Source organism: Myotis brandtii, unplaced genomic scaffold, assembly GCF_000412655.1.
Source record: "Myotis brandtii unplaced genomic scaffold, ASM41265v1 scaffold1144, whole genome shotgun sequence".
In the NCBI taxonomy this organism is placed as follows: domain Eukaryota; kingdom Metazoa; phylum Chordata; class Mammalia; order Chiroptera; family Vespertilionidae; genus Myotis; species Myotis brandtii.
In genome coordinates this window covers 115,617-141,995 of record NW_005353944.1, presented here as the reverse complement: position 1 = coordinate 141,995, position 26,379 = coordinate 115,617, and the positions used below count along the sequence as shown (strand labels likewise).

Genomic DNA, 26,379 nt, shown 5'->3' with positions numbered 1-26,379 from the left:
TGTCTACAGTGGGAGAACTTCTGTGCTGAAGACACCCTTATGGGGCAAGACTTGCTTCAGTGGGGCTTTGGTGCTCACTGAGTCTGCCCCCTGAGTGTGTCCCTTATAGATCTGAGTAGTTGTAATTGGATGCCACCACTCTGACCACTGGGTACACTGGCTCTTGGATCTAAGGAGGTGCTAATCTAGCCTCTGCCTGAGGCTACCCAGCAGAAGGCTGTGAAGCAGCAATGAAAGTTGCCCTGGGGCCTTGGGGCAGCTGCAGTTTGTTAAGTTATTTTCAGATTACAAAGGGCCGGGCCTTTCATATGAAAAAGCCTTCATGCATAGCTTGGGCAGGGCGGGTCCCAGGGCCGAGAGTGCCTCCGAGAGAAAGCTGCCCTCGAGTTCCGACCGATGCCAGACAGTCCCGTTTCTCCCGTGTGAGTCTGGGTCCCCTAAGACTCGCCGGGAACTGGAGCTCAGAGCCTGAGACTCCCTCCCGATTGAAAAAGACAATCGTGTCCTCAGCCGCCAGCCCTCTCCGCATGCACCTCCGCACCTTTGTATTTTACTTCCGCACCACAACTCCTTTGAGTCTCGGTATGCTTTTCTCTTTCCTTCTAATTGTAGAAATTCCACTCAGCCAGCGTTCCTGTGGTTCTGGATGATGTCCGTTATGTCTTTTAGTTGTATTTTTGAAGTGGTTGTGCGATGCAGCAATCTCCAGTGTTTACCTATGCTGCCATCTTGGTTTCTCCTTATTTATTGCCATTTTAAATTTCTTTGTACCTATGATCCTCTCTCCTTTTCTTCTTCTTCTTAAAACAGTCCCTTTAAAATGTCTTGCATGGGTGGTAATGTACTCCTTTAACGTATTTTTGTTTGGAAAGCTTTTTATTTCACTTTTAATTTTAAATTCTATCTTTGCTGGATACAGTAGTCTTGGATTTAGACTCTTGCTTTTGATTACTTTGAGTACTTCATGCCACTCCCTTCTGGCCTGAGTGTTTCTATTGAGAAGTCAGTTGACATTTTAATGGGAACCTCTGTAGGTAATTTTATGTCCCTTGCTGCATTTAAGATTCTGTTTTTTTTTTTCTTTTTAATCTTTTTTTTTTATTATTAAATCTTTATTGTTCAGATTACATTTGTTCCTCTTTTTTTTCCCCCCCCATAACTCCCCTCCTCCCAGGTCCCGCCCCACCCTCCGCTCTCACTCCCCACCCACTGTCCTCATCCATAGGTGCACGATTTTTGTCCAGTTTCTTCCCGCATCTCCCATTCCCCTTTCCCCCCCAAGAATAGTCAGTCCATTCCCTTTCTATGTCCCTGATTCATTATAATCACCAGTTCATTCTGTACATCAGATTATTTATTCACTTGATTCTTAGATTCACTTGTTGATAGATGCATGTTTGTTGTTCACAATTTGTATCTTTACCTTTTTCTTCTTCCTCCTCTTAAAGGATACCTTTCAGCATTTCATATAATACTGGTTTGGTGGTGATGAACTCCTTTAGCTTTTTATTTTTTAAATCTTTATTGTTCAGATTACATTTGTTCCTCTTTTTTTTTTCCCCCATAACTCCCCTCCTCCCAGTTCCCACCCCACCCTCCGCCCTCACTCCCCACCCACTGTCCTCATCCATAGGTGCACGATTTTTGTCCAGTTTCTTCCCGCATCTCCCATTCCCCTTTCCCCGCCAAGAATAGTCAGTCCATTCCCTTTCTATGTCCCTGATTCATTATAATCACCAGTTCATTCTGTACATCAGATTATTTATTCACTTGATTCTTAGATTCACTTGTTGATAGATGCATGTTTGTTGTTCACAATTTGTATCTTTACCTTTTTCTTCTTCCTCTTCTTAAAGGATACCTTTCAGCATTTCGTATAATACTGGTTTAGTGGTGATGAACTCCTTTAGCTTTTCCTTATCTGTGAAGCTCTTTATCTGACCTTCAATTCTGAATGATAGCTTTGCTGGATAAAGTAATCTTGGTTGTAGGTTCTTGGTATTCATCACTTTGAATATTTCTTGCCATTCCCTTCTGGCCTGCCAAGTTTCTGTTGAGAAATCAGCTGACAGTCGTATGGGTATTCCCTTGTAGGTAATTGAGTCTCTTTCTCTTGCTGCTTTTAAGATTCTCTCTTTGTCTTTTGCTCTTGGCATTTTAATTATGATGTGTCTTGGTGTGGTCCTCTTTGGATTCCTTTTGTTTGGGGTTCTCTGCGCTTCTTGGACCTGTAAGTCCATTTCTTTCACCAGGTGGGGGAAGTTTTCTGCCATTATTTCTTCAAATAGGTTTTCAATATCTTGCTGTCTCTCATCTTCTGGCACCCCTATTATTCTGATGTTGGTACGCTTGAAGCTGTCCCAGAGGCTCCTTACACTATCTTCGTATTTTCGGATTCTTTTTTCATTTTGCTTTTCCGGTTGGGTGTTTTTTGCTTCTTCGCATTTCAAATCTTTGGCTTGATTCTTGTGCTCCTCTGGTCTGCTATTGGGTGTCTGTATAATATTCTTTATTTCAGTCCGTGTATGCTTAATTTCTAGTTGGTTCTTTATCATAGCATCGAGGGTCTCATTAGTTTTCGTGACTCTCTCCTCAAGTTTATTGACAGCTTCTAGCACATTTTTGCAAGCCCTCAAAATTGCGATTTTTAGCTCTATATCCTCCATTTCTGTCATGTTTTTTTGTCTCCGCATTTTTTATGCTTTCTTGGTGCACCCCCTAGTGGTCTTTGTGCGCAGTCTTGTTCTAGTTGAGCCTTGATTGTTGTAGTTAATACTAGAGGGATTTGACCACCAGGCCGACTGGCTGTGTGAATCAGCTGTGTCTGCCGCGGAAAACTTCTGTCCTCTGGGGAGGTGCTAATCTAGCCTTTGCCTGAGGCGATCCGGCAAATGGCTCTGCGCAGGGCTTGGGCGGGGCGGGCTCAACAGGGCGGGCGGAGGGAGCCGTTATGGTGCCCTCAGTCCTGTTCCCAGAGGCTCTGCTTCTCAGAACCCCCGGAACCGCTGCAAACCTCGGAGGGAAAGCTGCCTTCCAACTGATGCCAGACACTCCCGCTTCTCCCGTTTGGGTCCGAGTCCCCAGCGATTCGCCCGTATCTGGAGCTCAGAGTCTGAGACTCCCCCCTGACCGAAAACGACAACCGCGCTCTCAGCCACCAGCCCGCTTTGCGCGCGCACCTCCGCACCTGAGTATTTTCCACACTGCGCCTCCTCTGAGCCTCGGTGTGCTGTTATTTTTCCTTCTAGTTGAAGAGTCTCTCCTCAGCCAGCTTTCCTGTGGTTCTGGGTGATGTCCGTTCCGTCTTTTAGTTGTATTTTTGAAGTGGTTGTTTGCGGCAGCAGTCTCCGGTGTTTACCTATGCCGCCATCTTGCTCCGCCCCCTCTTTTTAATCTCTCTGTTTTTGACTTTAACATTTGCTATTTTAATTACGATGTATCTAGGTGTGGTTCTCTTTGGGCTCCTCTTGATTGGGACTCTGTGCCTTCTGAACTTGTGCGACATTCACCAGGTTGGTGAAGTTTTCTGTCATTATTTCTTTAAACAGGTTCTCTTTTCCTTGCTGTCCCTCTTCCCCTTCTGGTAGTCCTATAATGCATATGCTGTTACATTTCATGGTGTCCCAGGGTTCCCTTAATCTATCTCCCTTCTTTTTAATTCTTTTTTTTCCCATTTGCTGCTCTAATTGTGTATTTATTTCTACCTTTTCTTCCAAATCGCTGATTCAATCATCTGCTTCATCCAATCTACTTTTAATACCTTCCAGTGTGTTCTTGATGTCAGATACATCATTCTTCTGTCTGTTTGGTTCTTGTTCATGTCCTCTATTTCCTTTTTCATGCTGTTGTAATTTGCACTAAGTTCCGTAAGCATCTTTATTACCATTGCTTTGAACTCTATGTCTGGTAAGTTGCTTGCCACTATTTCAGATAGTTCTTTTTCTGGAGAGTCCTTTTCTCTCATTTGGGGGTTGCTGCTTTGTGTCCTCATTGTAGCTGTCTTTTTGTATTTGCTTCTATGTATTAGATAGAACTGTTGTGCCTCCAGTCTTTGTGGGCTGGCCTAATAAAGAAAGTATCTTGAGGGGTCCAGTACTGCGGTCTCTTTGTTCACCTGAGCTGGATGCTCTAAGAGTGCCCCTTGTGTGCGTTATTTGGGCTCTCCTGTTTTAATTGGGACTTGATTATTGATGTCCTGTTTGTGGGAAGGGTCTCCCCTCCAACTTGCTGCCAGTGAGGTTGGTGCTCACTGGGTTTTGCTCTGATGTTGTTGAATCTGGTCCCTTGGTGTGTCTATCCTGGGTCTCCTGGAAGCTGCTCTAGTGCAGGTGAATGTGAGTCACTGTCCCTTTCTGGCCCTGGGTAACCTAAGTGAGGTCCAAGAGGTTGAACCCTCTAGTAGTCCAGTGGTCAGGGACTCCTTATCCCAGAGGCTGGGTCTGCCTTGAGTCTCACGCCTTGATTTTCTCTGTTCTGAGTTGTACCCCCTTCCCCCATGGATCTGGTCCCCCAGGTGTCAGCTGCAGGTGCTGGGGATCGGCAGGGGGGTGTGTGCACAGTCCCCCTCTGGCGTGCGACTCCCTGTGAGGTCCTGGAGCCTGCTTGCAGGGAATTCACTGCTGGGGACTCACTAAGTGGCCCTGGAGCCGCGGTAGGGTTGTTAATAGGTCCCTCTTGCATGCTACTCCCTGCGGGGTCCCGGAGCCTGTGGCAGACTCTGAAACTCACTGTGGGGTCCTGTAGCCCGTGGTGGGGATCCTTTGCGAGGTCCCATTGGTATGAGGCTTACTGCACGGATCTGGAGTGGTGTCCAAGGCTAGTCTAGGTAGTGGTGAGGCTGTGCTCCTGGCTGCTGCTGCTCCCCCCTTCAAGATGGTGTGGTTTCCATGCCAGAGCCGCGTCTGCCCAGGGAGTGCCTGTGGTAGTAGCAGGGGTCTCTTTGTCCAGAAGAACCTGATCCATGGCCCCTGAGACTCCTTCAAGATCTGCCTCTTACACACACACACACACACACACACACACACACACACACACACAACACAAGTCTGTACACTCCCCTCTCCTTTGCTTACTCAGTCTTTCCCTCACTGCTGCCCTGCCAGCCACCATGTTGAATCTCCCACAGACTCTGTTTCAGCCAGTAACTCTAACCATCTATTTCAAATGCCTTTTTAATAATTTTGAGCAAATTTGATTGATTCTTACTTTTCCTTAGGGTACTCCTGTAAGTATTGATGCTTTAATAGTTAACAATGAACCAAGGGGAAAACGTGGTGATGAACGTTAGATTTGTATGTATAACTAGTGCCTAAAATTCTGGAACTCATTTCTTCTAGGCAAATCGGCAGCCTTCCAACTATAATTCAGCCAAAATGTCTACTCCAGCAGACAAGGTCTTACGGAAATATGAGAATAAAATTAATCTAGGTGAGTTTGTAAAATACATTTTTTCATTGGGCTATGAGGAAATTCTTAAAAAACACATGAAGTGTTATAAAGTTTTATTGGATCAAGAAATATTTGTGCCCTGGCCGGTGTGGTTCAGTTGGTTGGCGCATTATCTCACACACCAAAAGATTGTGATTCAATTTCTGGTCAGGGCACATATCTAGATTGTGGGTTTGATCCCAAGTTGGGGCACCTGTGAGAGGCAAGCAGTTGATGTTTCTCACATTGATGTTTTTTCTCTCTCTTCTTCTTCCTCTCCCTCCCTTCCTTCCTCTTCTTCCTCCAAATCAATTAAAAACATATCCTTGTGTGAGAATTTTAAAAAAAGAAAGAAAAAAAATGAGTATACTTGGTGTTACTGACTGAATAATGCTTAGAGAAAATAAGAACTTAGTAATTTAAAAATATTGCTTCAAGGGAAAGACTTTATTTTAGCTTATGCTTTTTTTAGTTCTTTTTCTACCCTGTTGTACAAATACAAAGTTCAAATATATTCAAGTTATTGTCTGTTTTGTATTAGATTTTTGTAGGATGTTGAAAATACTAGAATGTTGAATATAATTACATTGTGTTTACCAGAGACATTTTATGTAGGCATTAATCATTTAGTGAGCTGTTGAATGTAAGGAATCAGAATGTTTTGAGAAAAATACAAAGTTGTCTTTCTCTTGTAGACATCAACTTGTTATAAATCTAGCACACTGTTTCATATTCCTATCATTGTCTTTCATGGACCTGAAATTTGAAATGAGACTGAAGTTTTTAGAATTAAACTTGGAATCCAGGCAGTTACATTATTTATATTAGTTGTAAAAGATATTAAGTGTCTGAAATTCAGCATATGCGGATATAGTATTTTTGAGGGGTTTCTGTATCTGGATTTCTGTGCTCAAAATTTATAGCTGTAGTGATGAGAGTGACACTTGTTATCAAGGAAACACAATCTAGTGCTTATCTTTAAAAACATTAAAACCTTTTCATTACTAAAATATATTCTGTGTATAAGAAAATATTTAGAAAATAGAGAAGGAAGAGGGGAGAAGAATCCTATTCAAAAAGACTATTAATGTCTTTCTGTCTTACATGTTGTTCACATTGTGGATTTTTTTCTTTTTTCAGATAAGCTAAATGTTACTGACTCTGTCATAAATAAAGTCACTGAAAAGTCTAGACAAAAGGAAGCAGATATGTAAGTAATATTTTAACTATAAAACATGGCTGATAGGGACTAATTCTAGACAAATTAAGTGGTCTTGTGATCATAATTATTTTACAGAGGATGGTATTTTTGTTTTGGGGTGTATATTTTGTATATTTAAACCTTTTTTTTTTTTTTTAGCTTAAATACCTTTGTTCACAAATGTGGTCTTAGGATAACAGTGTGAAATTTCTGTTTAAATGTTTAAACTGTTAAAAGGTTAAAATTTTAGCATAAAAATGCTCCCTTTTTAGAATTTATTTCAAAATTATTCGCTTTCATGACATTTTTTTTTTTTTAATGGTATAACCGAAAACAGATTACATTTACACTTCTGTTCTCAAAACCAGTTGTTTAAGATCTGGCTAATTTCTATATGCTGTTAACTCTAAGACATTAACAATATATTATAGAAACAGACACTAAGATCATACAACTAGCAGTGTTAGAACTGAATTTAAAAAACAATTTTCTTATGGTTTATTGCTAGGCCCAAGTGATCCTAACTTTTTGAGAAACAACATAGTCATTTGTTATTTTATTCAAGTGTCTGAATCTTTGTATTTGAAACTTTATTTAGATTTGTGTGCTAATTGAGTCACTTAGTGTGTGAACTGAAGCATTTTAATATGGAACTCAGTAACTGTCTTGAAATGGTGTCTTGTGTCTGAAGAAAAGGACTCTAAAGAGAAAGCCTTATATGTTGACTTTAATTCTGTACTAAATATTTGAAGGACAGTATAGACTTCATCCTTTCCTTTTTACAGCATAGTTCACTTTACCCCACCTATCTTTTTTATTTAATGCTTCTAAATTATGGATATAAATTTGTTTTCTGCAAATATGCTCCTTTTACCCTAGGGAACGGAATTGCTTATTAAGGAGAAATGAAATACGTTTCACTGAGTGATGAAATTACGAGATCTTGAAATCTGTTATTAAAGAAACTACCTATTTAGGAATTTCATGGAATGATGTACATGTAGAAACTTTTTCTTTGGCTTCTGTGACTAAATTTTGAATGTCACCTGTACTTTCTGTTTTTGGTTAGGTATCGCATCAAAGATAAGGCAGACAGAGCAACTGTAGAACAGGTACAATTTAAATGTGTTACAAGTTTTTATTTTAAAATAGCATTTTTCTTCTCTTTGAATTATAGTTTGCTTTTATCCTTCTTGCTTAATGCTAATATTAAAATGCTAATGCTAATGTCTAAAATTATTCCTGTATAAAATTACTCCTTTTTATAGTTTTGAGTTTAGAGCTCTATATTTTGCTTTGTTGAACTATTAATAGACAAATTTGAGTCATGCCCCCCTCCGTGGCCCTGTGAAGCCACCATGTAATGCTTTCATCTTCTAGAGGGAAGCAGAATTGATTGTAAGACCAAAAATCTTTTCTCTTGTCTTAAAGAAGGTCTGCAGGAATTTTGTGAACTTTCTCAGAAGATAGAACAGGTATCTGCCACAAGATAGGATAGATGGTAATGCGTGTGTGAGAGAGAGATGGGTAATGCCTTAAATTTTCCAATTAGAAATCCCTTACTTGGTTTAGAAGTTAATGCTTGTTTGCTTCTTTTTATTCAATAATGGGAGAAAGTTGGCCCCTATTTTTCCCACATGTAGAGGGTTGTGATTGGATGTTAGCATTGACCCAGATTTTTTATGTGAACCAAGTCATAAAAAAGGTCAGAACATTGCTACTGCAGCCTACCACCCTCTCCCTGCCCACACCCATATGTACAAATACATTTTGGAGTAGTAGCCCTTTTGACCTACAGATCCTTGGTTTAAGACATAGCACCCCTTCTACTATTTACCTCAATCCGCAAAGGAGTAACACCCTACCTGAGCTCTAGAACCATTTACTATATGCAATTGAAGAATTTTACATTTAGTCAGGAGCAGGTCTGAGATCTGTGACTCCATTATTCTCTAATTTAGTTATTTTGTATGATTTCTTTTTGTGATTGAAGACAAAGTGTGGACCCGCACAGGCAGATGAGGCAACTTTAATTTTCAAAGAGCCTAAAATAACTCAGGCAGAAAATCCTTTATTTTTCTCTTTTGAAATTAATTTTGAATGAGAGTATGTATCTTGAGTCTCAAGCTGTCTTTATAAAACATGTATCTGTAAGTTTATTCTCTTATATTTCTCTTTACCTATTATGTTGTTAAGCCATTTCGATATGCTGCTCCTTTCTACCCCCTAACTTGGCTACAGATCTCTATCTGATTCCTGTGTTCAACTAGCGTACACCCCCGCTATTTACCTGTACCGTAGAGAAGGAATGTTCACTCACTTTCCTTTTATTCTCTTCCCGTTGCTATGGATGTAGTTTGGGTTTTAGTTCTGCAATCTTTTAAGATTATTTTGTTTCTATTAACCTTAGGTTTCTGGTATGATCACAGCCAACTCATTGAAAGATAGACTCTAGAGCAGGGGTGGGGAACCTTTTATCTGCCAAGGGCCATTTGGATATTTTTTTACATCATTCACAGGCCACACAAAATTATCAGCTTAAAAATTAGCCTGCTCCCTTTGGCCAAACATGTAAACAACTCACCCCTAATGCCTTGGCAGGGCCGGACCAAATGATTTCGTGGGCCTTTGATGTTCCCCTCCCCTGCCTTAGAATATAGTTTATTTGGCCATTTGACACTGTCTCACTTTATGCAGCTAGTGCTAGTGGGTCTGTCTGCGCCATGAGGAGCTCTTGCGATCTCCCTTGAAATTGCATGTAAATGCTTCAGTTTCAGAACTGGACAGAAGCAGGCTTTAGTTCATTGCCTCCTGTTTGTTAAAGAAGACTTTGGGGTCTTCTTTTTTAAAATATTTTTATTGATTTTAGAGAAGAAGGGAGAGGGAGAGAGATAGAAGCAACAATGATGAGAGAGAATCATTGATTGGCTGCCTCCTGCATTGCACCCACTGGGGATTGAGCCCACAACCCCAGCATATGTCCTGACTGGGAATCGAACCGTGACCTCCTGGTTCATAGGTTGACGATCAACCACTGAGCCACCCTGGCCGGGCTTTGAGGTCTTCTTTCCTCAAAATTGACTGCTCTGTCTTGGAAGGAGACCCTTCCCCTGACTTATTCATCTATAGCAAGGGGCTGAAAACTCTTTTAAGTACTAAAGAATAAATATTTTAGACGTGGCTTACAATTCTTTTTTTTTTTTAACAAGTATTTTAAAATATAAAAACCATTCTTAGTTTGCAGGCTGTAGAGAAATAGGCTGCCACCTGAATTTCACTCATTAGCTGTAGGATGCTGACCCCTGGTTCAAATAGAGTGGCCACTGAGCACTTGGAATGTTGCAGGTTTGAATGAGACATGCCGTAAATGGAAATACACACCAGATTTCTAAGACTTAGGGTTACAGAATGTTAAATCTCTCACTAAGTTTTAAAATATTGATTACATGTTGAAATGATAGTGTTTTAGATGTATTGGATTAAAAACAGTGTATAAAACTAATTTTACCTGTTATCTTGGACATTTTTTAATGTGGTAAAACTAGAAAATGTAAAGTTTCTTATGTAGTTTGCTTTGTGTTTCTATTAGCAAAGGGTCTGGAGTCAATTTCTGCTTCTTTTGGACTTGGTAGCCTTTGATTTCTATGACCAAAGGAACAAGTTTATTGTCTCTTTGGTTTATTGTCTCCATGGTTCCTGTGGCCTCCACCTCCCATTCTCTTTACTAAAAATTAGAATGAATGAAAGTACCATAATAGCAACTCTCATTTAGCCAATCATGGTACAGTTAGGTTCTTCAGTTTATTAATTGTCAAATTCTTGAATGAGAAATAATTGGTACCATCTTTCTGAACTTCTATTTTTGGCATTTCTTTTTAGGTGTTGGATCCCAGAACACGAATGATATTATTCAAGATGTTGACTAGAGGAATCATATCAGAGATAAATGGCTGCATTAGCACAGGAAAAGAAGTGAGCTTTTCTTTGGATGCCTGAATGTTTTCATGTTAGTTTTCTTATTTCAGATAAGAAATGAAATTAAGGCATTTTGTAAATAAAATGTTCCTTTAAAAAGAAAGTCAGTTTCTGTATACAAGTCAAGATAGTTTAATCTGTGTTTCTAAAAATGGCTTTATTAATATTTATCAAAGGTAGGAAATTATGCACATAATTTTGCCTTTTCATGCCATTACTCTAACGTATCATGAGTCCAACTAGCTGTGTTGAGCAGTACAGTTAGATGGTCAAGTTACTGCAGGCCTGAGTCCTAATCAAGTAGTACTAATGGGGCAAGGGGCTGTGGTCTAATTTCTGTAGTCAGCTAATGTCTTTCTCATTTTTTTTCTTTGTATATGGATATGCAGAAAGACAAATGTGTTTTTAAATTAGCAACTCATAGATAGGAAGCAGTTCTTAGTAAAAATCAATTTATAAATCATGTGATGTGAGAATGTCTTCATGTATTTTCCACATGCTTGAGATATAAAAATGTTTCAAATTGCTTCTCACATGTATTTAAGTTGGATTTTACTATATATGTAATTGGAGATATATTTACTGTGTCTTTTGGTATGATGGTTTATGATTTAATTCATATATTCAAAGATGGTGTTCCTTATGCCTATTATTTCAGTTCATTTGACTTTTTTTAACTTTGAACATAGAATCAAATAGATTGAAAAAATAAAATACTGTTTGTAGTTACTTAACACAAACTTAATTTTCTTTGGTTTTGACTTAAAATAGGCTAATGTATACCATGCCAGCACAACAAATGGAGAGAGCAGAGCAATCAAAATTTATAAAACTTCTATTTTGGTGTTCAAAGATCGGGATAAGTATGTAAGCGGGGAATTCAGGTGAGCTCAGATTTTTTTCTTCAGTTAGCTTAATTTCTATATCCTAAAAAATAAACACTAGAACGGGATGCTTTAAATAACAAATTGTTTTCTTGTTCAAGATTTCGTCATGGCTATTGTAAAGGAAACCCCAGAAAGATGGTGAAAACTTGGGCAGAAAAAGAAATGAGGAACTTGATCAGGTGAATGGGGGTGTCTGTGCTGTGCCCTGCACATTGGCTTTGGTTCTTTCCCACCCGCAGATCCCAGTGGTTCTGTCTAAATCTAGGGACACGGTGGGGCTGTTCAGGTCCATTAGATCTACTGAGGGAAGTTAGACAAGTAAGAGCCACTGTATCTTGTCTGGGTCATGTAAAGAGCCTTAGAAACCATGTGAAAACTTTTAGAATTGATACTGAGGATGATAAGGAGCTGTTATAGGATCTTAAGCAGGCAAGTGACTTAGATTGTGAGAATGATGGGTCATTTTTAAATAGGTATTAGAGTTTTTGACAGTTTTGTTAGGCCCAAAATGCTTTATCAGTTTCCTTATTTCAGCCCAATTTTGGACACATTTATATAGTCTCTGAGTTGATATCTTTTTATCTGCTGTACATAAGTGACATATGCTGGCTATTTTAGTATTAAGCAGGTATTAATGATTGTTTTGAAAACCCTTCTGAAATTTGGGTGTGCTCAGTTAGCTATTAGGTTGAGTCCAACTGTTTTTACTGATCATTGCTCAGGCTAATCAGCTTGAAAAATCATCGCAGACATACCTGCTATATTTCATCAACTCTTAAGACTCACATTTTTTTTCACAGTTTAACATCTTTGGAATTGGATTGGGTGTTAGAGGCTATGGGATGTTGTTGTTGAATTGCCAGTGTTTTGTCATTCTTGATGGTGCATGATGGTGCCACTTAAAATCATTAGTGTCTTACAGTTTTTGAAATACAGTAATATAATTGGAAGACCCTGGTGCTGTTTCCTAACAGCAATATTAATCTTGTGTACTATAGTTGTTGTAATTGTTTCAGATGCTGTATTTAGCCTTTTCATTTGTCCTTTTATCTGTTTTAATATCACAGGCTGAACACAGCAGGGATCCCATGCCCAGAACCTATCCTGCTACGAAGTCATGTTCTTGTCATGGGTTTCATTGGTAAAGATGACATGTGAGTATGTGGATGGCCTAATAATTACATGTTCAGAATTATATTTTTAATTGCTTTGAATTAGTTTAATCTTGGAATATTTTTTATGACTCTTTTCCATTGTATTAGTGCATTAATTTATAATACATTTTTGACGACTATTTTATACAGTACCTGTTTATTGACAAGTTTCTGGAAAGGAACATCTGTAGTGAGCCAGGTTGTTCAGTGATGAGTTGTAGAAGAGAAGTGCCTGTAATAAATGTAGTATAAAGCACGAAAACTTGGTCCCATCAGTTTATCTTCATTGTTTATTTTATTCTTATTAAAGGCCAGCACCCCTCTTGAAAAACATCCAGTTATCAGAATCCAAGGCTCGTGAGTTGTACCTGCAGGTCATTCAGTACATGAGAATAATGTATCAGGATGCCAGACTGGTCCATGCAGATCTCAGTGAATTTAACATGCTGTGAGTATGTTTTGTCCCTTAGGTGCCTCCCATAAGTAGTTTCATGTCCTTTAAAAAAATAAAATTCCAATTCCAAAATGTCATACTAAATTCTAATGTTTTAAAGGTGGCTTCCACATGGTCACAGTATAGGATTTGTTTCCTGCCTTTGGTGATCTTAGTCATTGAATTGAGCCCTCATGTCACCATAGTGGAAGTGTGCACATCACTGGTGTTTCTCACATCCCTGCTTGTGTGGCCCGCAGGTACAGTGGTGGGGGTGTGTACATCATTGACGTTTCTCAGTCTGTGGAGCATGACCACCCACATGCCTTGGAGTTCTTGAGAAAAGATTGTGCCAATGTCAATGGTGAGTGGAAATTGCAGTTTTCTCCCAGCTTGTTTGTGTGTGTTGGTTCTATACCCTGTTACAGTGTTGATATAAAATTTTGGCACTGAATGGTTTGATGCAGTGATACTTATGCCAGTAGCTGGCAGATGGTATGTTTTTATTTCTTTGTTTCTCTATAAAGTTGTTCTCTTGTAAAGCTGTCGTTAACATTTTTCTTCTGACAGATTTCTTTTTGAAGCACAACGTTGCTGTGATGACTGTGCGGGAGCTCTTTGAATTTGTCACAGACCCATCAATTACACAGGAGAACATGGATGCTTATCTCTCAAAGGTGAGATGGGGTAAGGGGGAAAAAATAGAAAATAGCAGTAGTAATTTGCATTTATGGCACTTCTGAGGACTTAAATTGCTCTGCATAATTTTTGTTCATTTGACAGTTTCCTGAGACCTTTTTCTTCTGATTTCATAGATGGAGAATCAGAAGTATAGTAAAAAGCCAGTGGTAAAGTGAGGTTTCTTGACTTTAATCATTAGGCAAGATTACATCGATTGTCAAAGTTATGGAAATTTAGTAAGAAACCTGTTGTTAGCTTTTGGTCATTAATTCCTTTCCTTTGTTTCTCATAGGCCTTTCTGAATCACAAAAATTTTTAAATTGTGGTAAAATATACAAAGCATAAAATTGACCATTTTAACCATTTTTAAGTGTACAGTTCAGTGGCATTAAGTAAATTCACATTGGTTCTTAGATTCACTTGTTGATAGATGCATGTTTGTTGTTCACAATTTGTATCTTTACCTTTTTCTTCTTCCTCTTCTTAAAGGATACCTTTCAGCATTTCGTATAATACTGGTTTAGTGGTGATGAACTCCTTTAGCTTTTCCTTATCTGTGAAGCTCTTTATCTGACCTTCAATTCTGAATGATAGCTTTGCTGGATAAAGTATTCTTGGTTGTAGGTTCTTGGTATTCAGCACTTTGAATATTTCTTGCCATTCCCTTCTGGCCTGCCAAGTTTCTGTTGAGAAATCAGCTGACAGTCGTATGGGTATTCCCTTGTAGGTAATTGAGTCTCTTTCTCTTGCTGCTTTTAAGATTCTCTCTTTGTCTTTTGCTCTTGGCATTTTAATTATGATGTGTCTTGGTGTGGTCCTCTTTGGATTCCTTTTGTTTGGGGTTCTCTGCGCTTCTTGGACCTGTAAGTCCATTTCTTTCACCAGGTGGGGGAAGTTTTCTGCCATTATTTCTTCAAATAGGTTTTCAATATCTTGCTGTCTCTCATCTTCTGGCACCCCTATTATTCTGATGTTGGTACGCTTGAAGCTGTCCCAGAGGCTCCTTACACTATCTTCGTATTTTCGGATTCTTTTTTCATTTTGCTTTTCCGGTTGGGTGTTTTTTGCTTCTTCGCATTTCAAATCTTTGACTTGATTCTTGCGCTCCTCTGGTCTGCTATTGGGTGTCTGTATAATATTCTTTATTTCAGTCCGTGTATGCTTAATTTCTAGTTGGTTCTTTATCATAGCATCGAGGGTCTCATTAGTTTTCGTGACTCTCTCCTCAAGTTTATTGACAGCTTCTAGCACATTTTTGCAAGCCCTCAAAATTGCGATTTTTAGCTCTATATCCTCCATTTCTGTCATGTTTTTTTGTCTCCGCATTTTTTATGCTTTCTTGGTGCACCCCCTAGTGGTCTTTGTGCGCAGTCTTGTTCTAGTTGAGCCTTGATTGTTGTAGTTAATACTAGAGGGATTTGACCACCAGGCCGACTGGCTGTGTGAATCAGCTGTGTCTGCCGCGGAAAACTTCTGTCCTCTGGGGAGGTGCTAATCTAGCCTTTGCCTGAGGCGATCTGGCAAATGGCTCTGCGCAGGGCTTGGGCGGGGCGGGATCAACAGGGCAGGGCGGGCGGAGGGAGCCGTTATGGTGCCCTCAGTCCTGTTCCCAGAGGCTCTGCTTCTCAGAACCCCCGGAACCGCTGCAAACCTCGGAGGGAAAGCTGCCTTCCAACTGATGCCAGACACTCCCGCTTCTCCCGTTTGGGTCCGAGTCCCCAGCGATTCGCCCGTATCTGGAGCTCAGAGTCTGAGACTCCCCCCTGACCGAAAACGACAACCGCGCTCTCAGCCACCAGCCCGCTTTGCGCGCGCACCTCCGCACCTGAGTTTTTTCCACACTGCGCCTCCTCTGAGCCTCGGTGTGCTGTTATTTTTCCTTCTAGTTGAAGAGTCTCTCCTCAGCCAGCCTTCCTGTGGTTCTGGGTGATGTCCGTTCCGTCTTTTAGTTGTATTTTTGAAGTGGTTGTTTGCGGCAGCAGTCTCCGGTGTTTACCTATGCCGCCGTCTTGATTCTCCTCCTACATTCACATTGTTGTGCAACTACTATCCACCATCCATCCACAGGATTTTTTTGTCTTTTGAAGCAAAACTCAGTATTCATTAAACATTAACTCCCCATTTCTCTTCCCAGCTCATTCTACTGTCTGTCTATGATGTTGACTACTCATATAAGTAGAATCATACACTATTTGTCTTTTTCTGGCTGATTTATTTCACTTAGCATAATGTCCTCAAAGTTCATTTGTGGTGTAGGATGTGTCAGAATTCTTTTCCCTTTGAAGATTGAGTAATAATTCCATTTATGTAAATAGCACATTTTGTTTATCCATTCATCCACCTATGAACACCTTGGTTACTTCCACCTTTTGGCTATTGTGAATACTGCTGCTGTGAACATGGCTGTACAAATATCTCTTCAAGACCCTGTTTTCAATTCATTTACATGTATATCCAAAAGTGGAATTACTGGATCATATGGTAATTCTACATGTAATTTTTTGAGTAACAGTCATACTGTTTTTCTCAGTGATTGCACCATTTTACAGTTACATCAACAATGTGCCATTGTGCAAGGGTTCTGATTTTTCCACATCCTCACAAACACTTGCTATTGAGTAGCTCTCCTGATGAGTGTGTGGTGGTGTCACAAAGTTTTGATGTGAATTTCTCTAATGATGTTCAGCATCTTTTTATGTACTTGTTCGCCATTTGTATATCTTCTTTGGAGACATGTCTAGTAAAGTCTTTTGTATGTTTTTTAATCAGATTATTTTTTAGTTAAAAGAGTTCTTTATATTTTCTTCTGTCAGAAGAAAAACATTAACAACAGCTTTACAAGGGAACAACTTTATAGAGAAACAAAGAAATAAAAACATACCGTATGTGCCCTGACTGGGGATCAAACCTGCAACCTTTTTGTGCACTGGACGACATTCAGCTGAGTTGCACTAGCCAGGGCTCAAATATTTTCAATCCAACAGTGGGTGGATCAAGAGAATACAGATACACAGATATGGAGGGATAACTGTATTTTCATATTATCTATATGTATAAAGCCCTAATATGCAAATAGACCGAATGGCCAAACAACCAGTTGCTGTGACATGTGCTGACCCCCAGGGGGCGCGTGTGGAACATAGCGGGTGTCGGCGGCAGTGTGCAGAACATGGCAGGCATCGGCTGCAGCGGGATGGTGGAGCAGGTGAACAGCAGGGGGGAGAGGGGGGGACGCCAGTCGCTGTCATCAGGGCGAGCCTCTGGTGTTTACTGAAAATTCTTTACTCCCACCCGGTGCTCACACTTGGCACCGGCCCTGCTTGCACCCATTGCTGGTGCCCAGCGCTGGCCCTGATCGCCCCTCAGGGCTTCTCCACTTCCCCCTGCTCCTGAGGGCTGATCAGGGCTGGCAGTCACCTGTCGCACCCACTGCCGGCGACTGCCCTGCTTGCACCCACTGCTGGCGCCAGCCCTGCTCACACCCGTAGCTGGCATGTGGTAGCAGCAGCAGGAGTGGGGCTGCTGGCAGACAGGGGACAGGGAGGGGCCGAGCGGGGGCACGGAGGATAGGCCAGGACCCGCCCTGGTGCACTGGGCCCCTAGTGTAACTATAATTGAAGTAGTCACACTGTATCAGTTCATATATAAAGTTTTTTAAAAAATTTATTTTGTCACTCTCTACTTAGACTACAGATTCCTGAAGGACAGGGGTTTTAGTCTTTTTTTTTTTTTTTAATATGTTTTTATTGATTTCAGAGAGAGGAAGGGAGAGGGAGAGATAGAGAAACATCAATGATGAGAGAGAATCTTCCATTGGTTGACTTCTGTATGCCCCCTACCGGGGATTGAGCCCACAATCTGGGCATGTGCTCTGACTGGGAATTAAACTATGACCTCTTTGTTCATGAGTCAATGCTCAACCACTGAGCAACACTGGCCAGGCAGGAGTTTTATTTCTGTATTGCCAGTACCTAATCTGTACCTGGTAATAGTAAGTAATCACATATATTAATTGAATGAATAAGTATCACATCATTTTTATTCCTAAATCCTATAACACTGATTTCAGTGTCTGACCTTAAAACAAAAAGCCACCTAGAACCGCTATTCTTTCCTTTTTTCTGTATATTCTAAATAGATAGAGAACAAATTTTCAGTTTTACAGTTTCACAAGCCAAAAGAATCCTGTAGAATCTTTGTCACATTTTTAGTGTCAGTCATTGTTCAGATTGCTTTCTTTGGTGGTTTATGCTGCAGTGGCATTGGAGCCATATCTCAAATTAGAGGACAATCCGCTTTCTCATTGACTCCCTTCATTGACTGCTCAAGAGCTAAGGAATGGTTCTTTCATTCTTTGGTTCTCTGTTTTCCTTTAGTAGGTATTTTTCCTAATTGTTTAAAAATTAGTAAAAGTAATATTACTTTTGAGGAAGGGGCTAGGGATTCCCTGAGGTTAGACAAGTTTGATTTGTTACTTTTGGGTTGATGGCAACCGTTTTGGTGAGGTCTAACACGGAGAGCTAAACTGACCACTAGAGGACACCAAGTCCTTTTTTTAGAAATGTGAAGAAGTGCTACTGAGAAAGATTAAAACAGATTTATACTAAAATTGGGAAATGGATGTATCTTCTGTAGGTTGAATGTGAAGGAAAGTAATAATTTTTCTTTCCAAGGCCATGGAAATAGCATCCCAAAGGACCAAGGAGGAAAGGTCCAACCAAGATCATGTCGATGAAGAGGTAAGACTTATCATCTGTTCATAGCCTTAGGAAACACTTGTGCTTTGAGGTCTTTTAAAAAATATTGTTAAGGCTTGAACTTGATTTTAATAAATAAGCAGTTCATTACATAATTCCACTCAGCAGCCCATTAGCCCAATGTCCTAGGTGGAAAACATTTTAAAGAACCTATTGAAGTATCTGATTCAAGAAGGAAAAGCTGGTTTAGTTTGCAAATGTGGACTTTTATTTTATTTATTTATTTTTTAAATATATTTTTATTTCAGAGAGGAAGGAAGAGGGAGAGAAACATCAATGATGAGAGAGAATCATTGATCAGCTGCCTCCTGCACGCCCCCTACTGGGGATCAAGCCTGCAACCCTGGCATGTGCCCTTGACCGGAATTAAACCCAGGACCCTTCAGTCCACAGGCCGGTGCTCTATCCACTGAGCCAAATGGGCTAGGGCGCAAATGTGGATTTATAAATAATTTAAATGTTGATTCCAGTAATAATTAGAATTTAAATATTTATGTTTGTTAAAAAAGAAAATTATTTTAATTTTGGGGATCAATATATTTTTTGTGAAGATGATCCATAGTAGGCTTTATTTTATTTTATGTTTTAATTCTCACAGCTATTAGGGTGCTGGATGACTACAAGGTACTCTATGTTTATCAGCAGTTCTAAACCTTTTTTCACTGTAGCACAGAGTGGATAATGTTCCTGTGTCAGAACATAAGGCACAGCCAGGCAATTACATTCCTTTCTCTCCAACTCAGAAAAACTTTGTGGAATGCAAACGAGGAGAGAGAAGTATTATTCTAAGGGTAACCTTAAATCATATTCAGTTTTTTGTCATTGGTAACAAATTACTTTTGGCATAGCACATAGCACGTGCTATACCCGCCTGTGCAGGCGGCCTGGCTGAGAACTGGTGTTTTAGATGATGAGGATGGATTTTTTTATGACTTGATGGGAGTAAGGATGCTGAGCAAATGTGAGAAGTATGTGAATGGCAGTTTCGATTTTATTTTCCCTCTGTGTTTGTTAGGTGTTTAAGCGAGCATATATTCCTAGAACCTTGAATGAAGTAAAAAATTATGAGAGGGATTTGGATATAATGATGAAATTGAAGGAAGAGGACATGGCCATGAATGCCCAACAAGACAATGTGAGTAGCTGGGTTTATATGTAGCAAACAAGTTTACAAAGAAAGCTACCTTCCCCAACCTGCAATCTCGAATGTTGGCTTCTGATCTAGTGAGATGGCTAATTGCATTAACATGTCCTTTGGGCACATTGGATGTAAAGGAAATACATTGGTGTTTATGAAAGAAAATGATACAGTTGAATGAGTCCAACATACTGTAATTGCAGAAGGAAGATTTGTATAAAAGTCTAGGATATAAATGGTATTATACTGGATCCATTAACATTCTGTATATATTTCAGGGTCTGGAAGTTTTTTCTATTAAAGGGCCAGATAATAAATATTTTACGCTTTGCAGGCAAAGCAGCAAAATTGAGGCTACTATGTAGGTCATTATATAAAAAGAGAGAAAAATTTTGCTCCAAATTTTTATTGATGAAATAAAAAGCACTTTAATAATTGAATACAGTGCTCGCTTCAGCAGCACATATACAAAAATTGGAACGATACAGAGAAGGTTAGCATGGCCCCTGCGCAAAGATGACACTCAAATTCGTGAAGAGTTCCATATTTAAAAAAAAAAAAAATTGAATACAGCTTTCCATGATCCAAGGTCTACTAATGAAAGAAAAATGGAGTTATATTGGGAAGGAGAATACATTCCATTTCATTGAGATTTAAAGTTAGATTGTGCCATCATCAAATTGATTTTGAATGTTCATTAGTAGAAACCATCAGTCTATCTGTTGGATTTGGGCTGTGGGCTGGAATTTGCTGATGCCTGTATGCTTGGTAGACAAGAATAACACCCATGCTATACACTCTCTCTTTACTATGAGATAAATTTTAGGCACCTTTTTATAATCCCACAATATATCATTTAGCCTACAGTGTTGCTCTTTAATATTGGAGTGTGTTATTTCATTGTCTGGTTTTATGTTAATTTTTTTTTTCTTTGTGGTTACAAGATTCTATACCAAACCGTCACAGGACTGAAGAAAGATTTGTCAGGTGTTCAGAAGGTAAAAAGAATATGTGTTGCTATTTATTTATGTGAAAATTCTGTTAAAGGGTATAACATTTAATGTAAAGTATTATTAGAATTAAATTAACAGTGATAGAGTTATTTGTATATATACTTTCAAAGTCTACGAGCATTTTCAGAATGCCCTTTTTGTGTTCATTCTTTTTAACTATATGACTGAAATAGTGAAATTTATGGTTTATTTTTCATTCTGCCTCTGACTTGTCTTGTTATAGCTGAGGCATTGATCCTTTTTGTATCCTGGTCTTCCTTTGTGAAGTGATTAATGATAGTCATGTGCTTGTTGATCTTTTTACAACTAGCTTATTAAAAGTATGTATGAAGAACAATTTAAGGAGTTTAGCAGTCTGATAGTGCTGGATTCCTGCAGTGTTTTTTTTCAATCTTGTTTTGTTTTACATTTTAGAAAGATAGGGATTAATTCTACTTTAAGCAATTATAAAGGTAGTTCTTATTTCATTTAATGTCTTAATTAAAGGCTTAAGCATGAAAGATCACAGTTTGCTCTGAAAATTTACTTTGTCTTTTATGAGAGGAATTGACTTTTAAATGTTTCTTTTTTCCTTATAAAAAGAAAACCTCTTTTAAGAAAGTGCTTCCTGCTGCTTTAAAAGCTAAACTTCAGGGGGAAAAAGAAAATTTCTTTTGTTTAAATGTCATATTCCCTCTTGATCAGATTAATAATAACTGTCCTTCAAATTTGATTCATAGGAAAACAGCTATAAAGTTATTCAAATAAGTATTTTTTACTTCTCTCTGTATTTCTCAGTCATTACCGCATATATGATTGTGGCCCCGTCTTATATAATAAAGAGCTAATATGCAAATGGTCATCATGCCATAACGGCTCAGACACTCAACACTGGGGAGAGAGGAAGGGGACCATCCAGGCACAAATGAGCTCGCGAGAGAGGAATGGGGACCAGCCAGGCACAAATGAGCTCACAAGAGAGGAATGGGGACCAGCCAGGCTGTGGCCCGGGAGAGGGACAAGCCGCCTGCCTCGCAGTCCTGGGTGCCAGCGCCTGCAGCTGCGGCCCAGGCGAAGCGGCCTGCCCACGGTCCCCTGTAGCTGTGGCTGGCCCAGGTCCTGGGTGCCTGCGGCCGGCCAGAGGAGGGAATCCTGGGTCCCGGGTGCGGGGCAAGGCTGAGGTGATTAGGGGCAATCAGTCCAGCAGGGGAGCAGTTAGGGGCAAGGCCAGTAGAGCAAGCAAGCAAGCAAGCAAGCAAGCGAGTGGTTAGGAGCCAGCGGTCCCGGATTGCGAGAGGCAGCCAGACATCCCCTGAGGGGTCCTGGATTGGAGAGGGTACAGGCCAGGCTGAGGGATTTCCCCCTCCTCCTGTGCATGAATTTCATGCACCGGGCCTCTAGTAAGATTATAAGAGAGCTGGAAAGTTCCTGTTGCCTACTGACATAACATCATAGTGCAACACATGCTCACGTGTTTGTGGTCATGCTGGTGTAAACAAACCTGCGCTAACAGTGTTATAACCCAGTACTCCTTTTCTGAAGTGAAACAGTTATGTTGTTTCTCTGGGTCATCCATTAAAGCCCCAGTTTGTTCGTGGGGGTATGTTCTTGAGCCTTACTGGAATGGTACTTCCAGGCTTCCTCCCTCACTTTGATTCTGTTGTTTTGATGTTTTTAGTACAGGCTTTTGTTTTTCAAAGAATATCTGCAAAGTTAAAATCTGAATTCTGGCATTAACAATTCTGATAACAATAGATAACTGATTGGTTTAGAATAACATGGTTCTGTAATATTTTCAAGGTCCCTGCACTCCTAGAAAATCAGGTTAAGGAAAAGCATTGTTCTGATTCAGAAGATGGTGGAAGCTCTGAGTGTTCTGATGCAGGTTCTGAAGAGCAGGGAGACCATGCCTGCTCCAAGAAACCCACCACTGATCTTGAAGTTGATAAAAAGGTTAGTCAAGAATGAAAATTCCCTTGTTATTTAACATGGCAGCATAGCCACTCGTTACTCTTCACTCAAGTATTTAGATTATGGTTGCAGAAAACATTGTTGATCAGTAAGTACCTCTAATTATATTTTCAGTTCCTAAGCATGAACTGACTTTGGTTGTAACATTATCTAGAGATTGGGCTTCTGTTGGGAGCTTGGGCACTGTCTAGGGCAGTGGTCGCCAACCTTTCGGACCTCACGGACCAGCATTGGTCCACGGGCCATTGGTTGGCGACCACTGGTCTAGGGAAAGGACACACTGAATTCAGTACATTGAGTAGAAATTATTGTCATTAACTTGAAGTACAAATGATGCTGGAGTTGCCTCATGATGACATATTGAGGAGCCATTTCAGGGGGGATTTACAGCCACAAGTTTCCAAACTCGGAAAGGCTATTTCTTCCAACCCTGGCCACAGACAGAAGAGACACTCATGGTTGAATAATGCATGACAACTGTGTAACTATTACTCTTCATTCTTAGCTTAATCCTGAAACTTTATAAAGTATGGATTTTAAGACTTCTGAGAGACATACCCAACTGGCTGTTAATACATTTTTCTCTCTTTGTCGACTGGAAATAAATATTTTGTCTCCTTCTAACTTTTATTTCTGTTAGCATATGAAACTTGCAAAGAAAAGTAGTTGCAAACATTTAATAACATCCTCATGGATATTTGTGTTTGGCAGTCTTCAAATTTCAATTAGGATACCTTAAAGACAATTTCATCTCAAATTCCACCACCAAACTATAATTATTTTTATTTTATTTATTTATTTATTTATTTATTTATTTAATCCTCACCCGAGGATATTTTCCCATTGATTTGTAGAGAGAGTGGAAAAGAGAGGGAACGAAAAAGAAATATCGATGTGAGAGAAACACAACGATTGGTTGCCTTCTGCATGTGCCCTGACCAGGGCCCGGGCCGGGGAGGAGCCTGCAACTGGGGTATGTGCCCTTGACCAGAATTGAACCCATGTCCCTTTGGTCCGCAGGCCAACGCTCTGTTCACTGAGCCAAACCAGCTAGGGCTCATTTTTATTTTCTAATGTTACTCTTCTTTTTATCCTTTTACATATATCTTTATAACTAATTGTAGCATTGTGAATAGTATGAATGGAATTTGCTTATAAAAAGAAAACCTTGACTTATAAAAAAGTGCTTCCTGCTGCTTTAAAAACTGCTAACTTCAGGGGAAAAATAAAAATTTCTTTAGTTTAAATAACATTTTCCCTCGTGATTGAATTAATAGTAAGTGATATTTGAAATTTGATTCGTAGGAAAACAGCTGTGAACTTATCCAAGTAAATATTTTTTTTCTTCTGTCTGTATTTCACAGATTTTTTTAAAAAAATTTTTTGTTTTACAGGAAAGAAAAAAGATGGTCAAGGAAGCCCAGAGAGAGAAAAGAAAGAACAAAATTCCTAAACACGTGAAAAAAAGAAAGGAGAAGACAGCTAAGACAAAAAAGGGCAAATAGAATCGGAACTATATTATGTATAGTAATTTTCCATCAGTTTTTAAAAAAATATTCTTATTGATTTCAGAGATAAAGGGAGAGGCAGAGATAGAAACATTAATGATGAGAGAGACTCATTGATTGGCTGCCTCCTCCATGCCCCTACTGGGGATTGAGCCCACACCCAGGCATGTGCCCTTAAACGGAATCTAACCTGGGACTCTTCAGTCTGCAGGCCAACGCCCTATTCACTGAGCCAAACTGGCTAGGGCTCAGTTACTTTTCTTGCCTTATCTAAGTTGCATCTGGAAGGTGGAATATTGATTTTAACCAAATGGTTATTATGGCAATGTCTATGAAGACTGATTCAAGTGTTCTCATGTAGTTTTGTAAAAAGCTCTAATCTCTGTTGTCCAGATCCAGTCACTGACTCTGGTGTTGACAGAGAATTTATTTAAGCTATTTTAATGAAGAACTTTGTACAATTTTAGTTCTATATGTTCTATAATTTTAGTTCTCCTCTGGTATTTTTTTGAAGCATCGTAAATATTTAAATGTAATGAATGTCTACAACCTTTATGTAAGTGTGAAGGCACTTTGGATAAACTTGGGCCAAGTTTTGCTTTGCTTGTACATGCCAAAGACCCATCTGAAGTCACATGATTAAAATGCCAGGGTTTCCATAAAAAGAGTTTCACTTGTGGGAAAATTCACCTGACTGTTGATGTAATCATTCATTGCAACTTGGTTCTGTGTGCATTTATGATCATTTGTAAGGCACTCTTCATCTTTAATATCCTTTTCTGAGCTTAGAGCCTCTCAGTTCATAAGTTATTTCATGTTTGACCATTTGGCATGTTCATTCATTCATCAAATATTTGAGTATTTTAGGTGCTGGGAATACAGCACTAAAAAAACCCCACAAAACAAAACAGTCAAAAATTACTACCTTCAGGTAGTTTACATTTTAATAAGACAAAACATTAAACAGAATAAGTAAAAATAGTATATCAGCAGGTGACAAATTCTGTGGAGAGAAATATTGCAGAGAAGAGAGAATGCCTGGGAGAAGTAAGTTTGCCATTTTAAAATAAGCCACACTAAGTGGCTATATTTGAGCAAATACTTCAAAAGTATGAGTCATGTGCATATCAGGAAAGAAGGGTATTTCAGGCAAAGCAAACAGCAAATGCAAAGGCCCTGAGGCAGAAGTATGCCTGAAAAGTTCCAGAAACAAGAGGCTTCATATCCAAGGGAGAAAATACTAGATGAAATCAGATGGCATTAGGCTATTGGAGGGTTTTAAGCAGAGGAATAATATGATCTGACTTCTGTTTTGAATGATCACTATCACTTTGGCCTCTAGAAAATTGATGAGGAAATAAGGATAGGGTATTTATTGTAATATCCCACAGGAGAGATGATGACTTGCTCTAAGACAGTAGCAGGGACATGGAGAGAGGTGCTTGGATTCTAGATAGAACACAAAAGCGGCGTGAACTAGATGTGCTAGGGAATATATGAGGAGTATGGAGAAAGAATGAAGGATGATGTCAGGGATTATGACTGGCAACTGAGACTACTGGAATTGCTACTTAATATTTTGGGAAGGCATGTGCGTGGAGCAGGTTTGGGGTGAGAAAGGGAGTAGGAAGAGGGTGAGATTGCAACAAAACACAAATATTGAAAGAAGTGATCAAATATTTTTACCATATACTTTACATTAGAAATGCCTGTTTTAACCCTTGCATCTGAAACAATTTCTATAAATAAACTTAGTTTTCATTAAACTGAAGCTTGCATCTGCTTGTTTGAGAGTTGATTGGGTTGGGGGTGGGGGGTGAGGGGTGAGGTAGTTCAACTGAGCTTTTAAAATTTTAAGTCAAATTTATTAGGTTCATAATATCCTCCTTCCTAGACTTTAAAAAAGTTCAAAATGTGAAATAGAATTTCAGTGAAATATTATGTACACTAATAAAAGAGAAACATGGTAATTAGCGTACGACCGCTACCCTTCCCATTGGCTAATCAGCACATCCTTATGCAAATTAACTGTCAGCCAAGATGGCGGCCGGCAGCCATGCACTGAAGCGAACAGGGAGGCTTGCTTGCTCCAGTGACGGCAGACTCCAACATTCCCCGCCTGACTTGCTGGCCTCTCAGCTGCAACTCTAAGCAACTATGTTGCAAATATAGAAGCTAAACAAAACCCCAGAAACCAGCTTTAGTCAGCTGGGCTTCAGCCAGTCGGACCGCAACATTGTATCAAATACAGAAGG

At 39.5% G+C, this 26,379-nt stretch overlaps 1 protein-coding gene across 6 annotated transcripts in view; it reads left to right on the top strand.

The window, feature by feature from the left end:
• RIOK1 (RIO kinase 1) overlaps positions 1-24,223 on the top strand; it is a 45,999-nt gene extending 21,776 nt beyond the window's left edge. For 5 of the 6 annotated variants that reach the window (XM_014548298.1, XM_005857867.2, XM_014548303.1 and 2 more), the window contains 15 exons: positions 5,337-5,427; positions 6,568-6,637; positions 7,698-7,740; positions 10,508-10,600; positions 11,375-11,487; positions 11,589-11,669; positions 12,558-12,644; positions 12,955-13,092; positions 13,338-13,441; positions 13,648-13,754; positions 18,432-18,497; positions 19,531-19,650; positions 20,598-20,651; positions 22,446-22,598; positions 24,011-24,223. In XM_014548298.1, coding sequence (XP_014403784.1) covers positions 5,337-5,427; positions 6,568-6,637; positions 7,698-7,740; positions 10,508-10,600; positions 11,375-11,487; positions 11,589-11,669; positions 12,558-12,644; positions 12,955-13,092; positions 13,338-13,441; positions 13,648-13,754; positions 18,432-18,497; positions 19,531-19,650; positions 20,598-20,651; positions 22,446-22,598; positions 24,011-24,121 — 1,431 coding nt within the window. In that variant the 3' untranslated portion in view covers positions 24,122-24,223. Of the gene's footprint in view, positions 1-5,336; positions 5,428-6,567; positions 6,638-7,697; positions 7,741-10,507; positions 10,635-11,374; positions 11,488-11,588; positions 11,670-12,557; positions 12,645-12,954; positions 13,093-13,337; positions 13,442-13,647; positions 13,755-18,431; positions 18,498-19,530; positions 19,651-20,597; positions 20,652-22,445; positions 22,599-24,010 lie in introns of those variants that run through there. The other variant, XM_014548307.1, reaches the window with a different exon arrangement.
• The last annotated feature ends 2,156 nt before the right edge of the window (positions 24,224-26,379 follow it).